The 8,207-nt window shown below is 36.0% G+C and overlaps 1 protein-coding gene and 2 non-coding genes across 3 annotated transcripts; 1 reads left to right on the forward strand and 2 right to left on the reverse strand.

Moving 5' to 3' along the window:
- The first annotated feature begins 3,118 nt into the window (after positions 1 to 3,118).
- LOC107857043 (caffeoylshikimate esterase) lies at positions 3,119 to 4,583 on the forward strand. The gene has a single exon (XM_016701989.2). The coding sequence runs from the start codon at positions 3,194 to 3,196 to the stop codon at positions 4,154 to 4,156; it is 963 nt and encodes a 320-aa protein (XP_016557475.1). The 5' UTR covers positions 3,119 to 3,193; the 3' UTR covers positions 4,157 to 4,583.
- A 2,228-nt stretch (positions 4,584 to 6,811) lies between these two features.
- Positions 6,812 to 6,883, reverse strand: TRNAQ-CUG. The gene has a single exon. It is a non-coding gene; the product is annotated as a tRNA-Gln (tRNA).
- An 869-nt stretch (positions 6,884 to 7,752) lies between these two features.
- TRNAQ-CUG lies at positions 7,753 to 7,824 on the reverse strand. Its single transcript has one exon. It is a non-coding gene; the product is annotated as a tRNA-Gln (tRNA).
- Between the last annotated feature and the right edge of the window lie 383 nt (positions 7,825 to 8,207).

Consider the following 8,207-nt stretch of genomic DNA (forward strand, 5'->3'; position numbering starts at 1 on the left):
CATACTTAAACTCATATATACCTAACTTATGATCAATACATATACTCTAACACATATAACCATGGCTAATGCACGTAATTAAGTACGGGGTGTTAGAGTTGGATGGCAAGTTCCTAAGAGTTATAATTCATTTGGTTGGCCTAACAAAGGGTTTGCTTCACAAAAGTTAAGATTGTGCTTCATGTGATTGGTATTTTTTTGTTTTTTGGTTTTCCATCCGGTGTCCGCTGCCCGCAGTGGAGCTCAACTATAATCCGGATCGTGCGTTGCAGGGCCTATTAAGGTGGCAGCGCTCCCAACAGAGTTTTCTCCATACTCAGGATCGAACCCTTGACCTCAGGTTAAGAGTGGAACAACCCCATCCACTGCACCACAACCCATGTTGGTATGTGATTGGTATTATTATTGTATAATTTTGTAATATTATTGTGAAAAATAATGAATTTTCAATTTCCAACATTGAAAGTGTGATTGCAAAGGTAACACTTGTTGGGAATTGGATAATCACTCTTGTAATATTGTAATGATAGTATATATTTCAAGCGTTTTCAGTGTCTTATATTCTTGTTGAATTTCATTCATAGCAAATTTCTATATTGGCATTTTCATAAGAATGATAATCCTTTAGGTTATAAAGATGTTTTTTTTTGTGAAATTCTTGTAAGAGATAAAGTATTATTACCCGAACTATAATCAAAATTGCTGCGATATACCTTAACTTCACGGGGTTCTGGTTCCCCTACAGTCAATGACCATCTTTTGTGAAAGGATTGGTCATCTTTGCAACACTCAATTCATCTTCAAGTAGCACTCTTCCAATGGCAAATAACATAAATTTCGACAGTTTGGGGTTTAGCTATAGAAAATCTTGATATTTTGCATAATTACTAAAGATTTTGATTTTGGATTTGTCGAGATACATAATTAGATCCTGATACATCCGATGAAGATATTTTTTTTTTTTTTTGCAAAGATACATAATTAGCTCCCGATATTTTTTTTTGTCGAGATACATAATATATCCAGCGAAGATATATTTTTCCTTTGTAATGATACATAATTAGCTCCTGATATATTTTTTTCGATTTTAGGTCTGTAGAGATATAAATTTACTCCCCGATACATCCAACGAAGATAATAATTAGTTAGAATTTTTGTAATTACTTTATAAGAATGGAGATTTGTGTAAATATAATAAGTTAAGGTGTATATTTATGTTATTTTCCAATGTAAAAAGCTTAGTTTGCACCAAAGCCCAAAGCTTAGCAAAAGCCCAAAACCATTATACTTCTGAAATTCAAAAACTTGGGCCTTTTACTTTTTTTTTTTTTTTTAATTTTCCATCCGATGTCCGATGCCCGTATTGGAGCCTCGATTAATTCGTATCGCGCGTTGCAGGGCCTATTAAGGTGGTAGCGCTCCCAACAGAGTTTACTCCATACCCAAGATCGAACCCTCGATCTCTGGTTAAGGGTGGAGCAGCCCCATCCACTGCACCACAACCCATGTAGGTACTTGGGCCTTTTACTCAAAGCCACGAGTAATCCACTTCATCCTTTTTTTGTTCTTTTCATTTTTGGATCTCGGTTCAGTCAAATTTACAGTTTCAAAAGATCATTAATAAGATTAGTTTAATTAAAAAACACCTCTAACTAAAATTTTCTGCAGAATATGTCAGATCAATAGAAGCCAAGTAATGTAAAATCGAGCAAGTACTAATTTATTATAGGTAAATTATAAATTTAAATAATAATATAAATATATATAACATTCATTGCATCAACTACATTATGTTCTAGCATAATACATAAACAGACTCTCAAGTTTAACTTTAGCTAGCAAGTAAGCATTCTAATTCTGATACTGCACATTTATTTATTTAGACACCTCAACTTGATCTCACTGACAGCTAAACGCTCTTAACTTGTTCTCATTCTGTCTCGTGGATATAAGATGCTGACATGACAAAATTTTTGGAGGTGTCTAGACGATCATTTTGTAAGTTGAGATATTTAACTGACACAGTGGAAATGAAGTAAGGTGTCTAGAAGCGCATACTCAAAATCGAAGTGTTTACTTGTCAATCGAGTCCAAATTTAAATGTACGCTTATGCCTTATGCCTAACTTTTAAATGAATATAATACATAATCGTGCCTTTTAATTTAAATTTGTGTGTGCATAATTAGGCATTAACTTATCATAATATTGAACAAGTAGACATGACAAATCTCGATAAATCTCACGCCATTTGACATGTAGGATGCATGAAACTCACATGATTTTTCACGTAAGACGCATGCATATATTTATTTAACTTTTTAATAGTTCCAATGCTTACTTATGTACATTCAAAATCGAAGGAGATCAATGTCATTTGACGCTAAGTTAAACAATAATACATGAACATGTTCTTTAACTCGGCCTCAGATCATATTTATGACCTTCAACTTTGGACGTTCACAAGTAGGCGCCTAAATTTGTATAAAGTTAAACTAGTAGACACAGATGTCCTATGTGACATAATATACGTAGGACACCATGTACAACACAAATTGGCCATGTAAGATGCCACACAAGATGCACGTGTCTACTTATTAAACTTTACAAGTTCATGTGTCTATTTATATATACTCAAAATTGAGGGCATAGATGCAATTTAAAACCAAATTAAAGGGAGCATTTATATATTATGCCTTTTGAGAATAGGGAAAATACTTACAAAAATACCTGAACTTTGATCGAATTTTCAGTTGATCATACTGAACTTTGTGGGGATCCTATTAGCCTACACTTTTTAAAGTGGATTCAATTCCCCCTGAAACTCTACACCCATTTTTGATGCTGACACGTGTAATACACGCACCAAGTCTCATTTTTACATGTGTATTGACGTGTGTAATACACGCGCTAACCTTATAGTTACATGTGTCAAAGTGAGCAGATATATGTCATTAAAATATGAAAAAAAAGTTTAGGGGTAATAGAAGTTCTCCAAAATTCAGTATATTCAACTGAAAATTCGATTAAAAATTCGGTCGAAGTTGAAGTATTTTTGTAAGTATTATTCCTTTGAGAATATGAATAAAACTTTATGTAAAGCAAAAATAAAATAAAATTAACCACTCATTTTGCATCTTTTCATAATAACCAAACAAAGACTTTCCACACAAGGAGGAGAACTCTTATGCTAAAATGGAGGAAAACCAAACCAAATCTCCTCAACAACCCCTTCTCCATTACTGGGGCAACACTCCAGAACAAGAATACTATAATCTCCAAGGCATCAAATCTACCAAATCCTTTTTCACTTCACCAAGAGGCTTAAAGCTTTTCACTAGATCATGGGTACCCTCAACCCCTACCCCACCTCATGGTGTCATTTTTATGATCCATGGTTATGGTAATGACATTAGTTGGACCTTTCAAGCAACCCCAATTCACTTAGCAAAGAATGGTTTTGCTTGTTTTGCACTTGATCTTGAAGGACATGGACAATCACAAGGTCTTAAAGCTTATGTACCAAATCTTGATTTAGTTATTGATGATTGCTTGTGTTTTTTCAATTTTGTTATGACCCAAAATCTTGAATTTCAAGATTTGCCTAAATTCTTGTTTGGTGAGTCAATGGGTGGTGCAATTTGTCTTTTGATTCATTTAAAAAGGCCTAAGGAGTTTAAAGGTGGAATCTTGATAGCCCCCATGTGTAAAATTTCAGATAAAGTTAAACCAAAATGGCCAATTCCTCAATTTTTGACTATTGTTGCAAGATTTGCACCTACTTTGGCTATTGTACCAACAGCTGATTTGATGGAAAAATCTGTTAAAGTTGAAGAAAAGAGGGTTATTGGTGGGATGAATCCTAATAGGTATTTTGGGAAGCCAAGATTAGGTACTGTTGTCGAACTTTTACGCGTGACAGATTATGTTAGTAGTAAATTGTGTGATGTTGATTTCCCATTTTTGGTGTTACATGGGAGTGCTGATGTTGTTACTGATCCAGAAGTGAGTAGGGAGTTGTATAAATTGGCTAAAAGTAGTGACAAGACTTTGAAGATTTATGATGGTATGATGCATTCTTTGTTGTTTGGTGAGACTGATGAAAACGTTGAGATAGTTCGTGCTGATATATTGGCGTGGTTGAATGATAGATGCTGATCGGCAGCGGATCTAGAGGGGAGGGAACGGGTTCATATGAATCGTGCAAGGGTTTCATATGAATCCCATTGATAAAAATCCTGTCTCCGCCACTCATGCTGAAAAGATATTGAAGATTTATGATGGTATGATGCATTCTTTGTTGTTTGGTAGTGATATAATGGCTTGGTTGAATGATAGATGCTGAGCTGGAGCGGATCTAGGGGGGAGGGAACGGGTTCATATGAATCATGTAAGGGGTTCATATGAGTTCGTTGCTTGGAAAATCACACTATGTATACAAGGTCAAAAGTATCTTTTAGGTATATTATATATACAGTAGACTGTGAACCGCCCTTGATGAAAATCCTGTCGCTGCCACTCGTGCTGAAAAGTCTGTACTTGGATATTTTCATAGCTAATTCATATTAATCCTATTTATAGTTCACTACTGTGTGCCGTATTTATTCTTTATTCTTGATAGGACCAATAGTGTGTGCCATATTTGTTAAAGACGCAAACTGTAGGAGATTGGGAATTGTATGAATCGGCTAAAAGCACAGACAAGATATCGAAGATTTATGATGGGATGATGCATTCTTTGTTGTTTGTAGAAACTGATGAAAAAGTTGAGATTGTTCGTAGTGATATTCGTATGGTTGAATGATAGATGCTGAGTAGAGACGGATCTAGAAGGGCGTAAGGAATTCATATGAATCCTGTAAGGGGTTCATATGAATCCCCTTGATAAAAGTCCTGTCTCCACCTCCCGAGCTGAAAAAACATGGAAGATTTATGATGGTATGATGCATTCTTTGTTGTGCATATTGGCATGGTTGAATGATATTTGTTGAGCCGGGCGGAACGGATTCATATGAATCCTGCAAAGGGTTCATATGAATCTATCGCTGGAAAATCACACTATATGCACTTCGAAAGTACTTTTTAGGTACCTACAGTAGACGATGAGCCCCTCTTGATAAAAGTCCCGTCTCTGCCACTCATGCTGAAATGTCTATACTTGATTATATTCATATATCTAATTTATATTAATCCCATTTCTAGTTGATTAATGTGTGCCATATTTGTTAAAAATGCAAACTTTAGAAGTTTTGCTCTATGAGAGCTTTCCAAGTAGACCAGATGTAAAGATTATCTTTTTTTCAGCAGAATCAAGAGTGGATATTTGCTTATAAGAGAAAAGAAAAAAGAGACAGTCGGTGCACAAAGAATTCTGCGTTTGCTTATGGATTGATGTCTTACAACGTTGTTGAATCATATTGTTGTTTGGACAGACAGATGAAAATGTTGACATTGTTCGTTGACATACGGTTGAATGATAGATGTTGAGTGGGAGAGGAGCTAGAGGGGCGGAAGGGGTTTATATTAATCCTTCGCCCAAAAATCGTACTATATATACAGGCTTAAAACTTATAAGTATATTTTTAGGTATTTATAGTAGATGATGAACCCTTTCGGTGAAATCCTGTCTTCACCCCTCATGCGTAGAAGTCTATACTTGGATTACATTCATATTAGTCCTATTCAAAATCCATTAATGTGTGCCACATTTGTTAAAGATACAAACTTTAGATGTTCTCTCTAGTCTCTAAGAATGATTTGGTTTGGATTATCTGTATTTTGCGGACTTTCTTGGCAACTAAGTTGCTCGGACTCTCCAAAAACATTGCCGCACCCGTGTTGGATCCTCCAAAAATGCACTACTTTTGAAGGATCCGACATGCACCCGATGACATTTTTGAAGAGTCCGAGCAACATAGCTTAGCAAAGCTTTCCATCTAGACAAATCAAGATTGCACATTTTCTTATGAATGAATTACTTGGATGAATCGTATTTCTGCATGACTATATAAAGCATGTTACTTATGCTTAGGTGATCTTTTTTTTTTAATTTGTCCAAGTTTTAGTGGGCGAAGTTATTTGGTAGTTATGCTGGTGATAGATAGATAGGATGTACTCAAAGCGATCGCAATTTCTTTCTACTTGCCTAAGCTTTACTGAGGAAAGTTATTCGATACCTAGGGTGGTGGAATATAACATATACTTGAGAATAGTCGTCATGAAGGCGCAAGTGCGCAACCTGCCATTCTTGGTTTTACATGGCAGTGCTGATATTGTCACTGATCCAGAAGTTAGCAGGGAATTGTATAAGTTGGCTAAAAGCACAGAAAAGACATTTAAGATTTATGATGGTGTGATGCATCCGTTGCTGTTTGCAGGGACTAATTTTGTTATGCTTGACTTGAGCCGAGGGTCGAAAACAACCTCTCTACCTTTACAAGGTAGGGGTAAGCCTTCGTACACCACCCTCTCCAGATTCCACTTGTGGGAGTACACTGGGTATGTTGTTGTTATAGAGACTGATGAAAACTTTGAGGTTGTTCATGCTGACATATTGGCATGGTTGACCGATAGATGCTAGGCATGAGCGGAATGGGTTCATATGAACCCGTTGCTGGAAATTTCACTATATATATACACACACAAGGTCAAAAATGTTTTGTAGGTAAATATAGTAGATGATGAACTCCCTTTATGAAAATCCTGTTTATCAAGATTGCAACATATTCAGTGCTGGTGTGTACACGGACCTTATCCTACTTTGGGAGGTAGGCTCGATATACAAAGTTTTAAAAATTTGGCGAAAAAAGGTCAAGGTCCTACCGAGATTTGAACTCGGGTTACTGGATTCAGAGTCCAATGTCCTGACCCCTAGACCATAGGACCATGCTTGTTATTACACTTCGTCGTTTAATACATGCACAGGGAGGCATTGAAGATTTATGATGTCTCCTTTTCTTAGTATTTTTGTTTGCTCGACTCGACCATGTTCATATCATCCTCTCCAGACCCCACTTGTGGAAGTACACTACACTGGGTATGTAGTTGAGATTGATGAAACTGTCGAGGTTGTTTGTATTGACATATTGGCGTGGTTGAACATAGTTGCTGAGCAGGGGCGGAAGGGGTTCGTAGTGGAACATCACATATATAGTAGATATATAGTAGATGATGAACTCATTGGTGAAAATTCTATTCCCGTCACTCACTCGTACCGAGTAGTCTTTACCTGGATTATATTCATATCTACTTCATATTAATCCCATTTCTAGTTCATTGGTGTGCCATATCTAGTTCAAGATTCCAACAACAACATACCTAATATCGTCTTACGAGTGGGCGTTTAGGAGGGTTGTGTGTACACGGCATTATCTTTACCTTATGAAGGTAGAGACGACGTTTCTAATGGATCCTTAGCTTAAGTAACCCATATATAAAAGACAATACGGTAAGGTAATATAGTAATGAAGAATCTACGCTAAAATCTATAAGTGCGGTCTAGCGAGGTTAATATATCTGCATACCTTATTCCATCTTGAAAGGTAGAGTTATTGTTTCCGATCGATCTTTGCTCACAAAATCAAGTTTTCATATTTGCTTATAAAAAAAAAAAAGACAACTCGATATACAAAGTATTTTTTTCTTATGAAGGAATATTCCATGTATCATGTATGTGCCTTAATATATATATTTATTATTTTTATATCTGAAATAAAACTTTATTTAGAGCATTAACGAAAAAAAAATAAAAACAGAGGTCCTACCGAGATTTGAACTCGGGTTACTGGATTCAGAGTCCAATGTCCTGACCACTAGACCATAGGACCATTTTTAGTACTTTCATTATCATAAAATATAAGGACAAACTTTGTGAATTTTGAATGGCAACAACAACAACATACATACCCTATGTATTCCCACGAAGCGGGATCTGGGAGGATAAAGTATACGTAGTTCATATCACTATTTCATATGAAGTAGAGAGTCTTTTCCCGATAGACCTGAATTTTGAATGCCGCCAACAACAACATACGCTATGTGTTCCCACAAAGCGGGATTTGGGGAGGATAAAGTATACGTTGTTCATACCACTATTTCAGATGAAGTAAAGAGGCTATTTACGATAGACATGAATTTTGAATGCCGCCAACAACAACATACCCTATGTATTCCCATAAAGTGAGGTCTACTCAGTTCATACCACCACTTT

This window comes from Capsicum annuum, chromosome 4, assembly GCF_002878395.1.
Source record: "Capsicum annuum cultivar UCD-10X-F1 chromosome 4, UCD10Xv1.1, whole genome shotgun sequence".
In the NCBI taxonomy this organism is placed as follows: Eukaryota; Viridiplantae; Streptophyta; class Magnoliopsida; order Solanales; family Solanaceae; genus Capsicum; species Capsicum annuum.

Bases quoted from the DNA above. Each gene is read 5' to 3' on its own strand.
- LOC107857043 (XM_016701989.2), top strand. From the start codon at position 3,194: ATGGAGGAAAACCAAACCAAATCTCCTCAACAACCCCTTCTCCATTAC.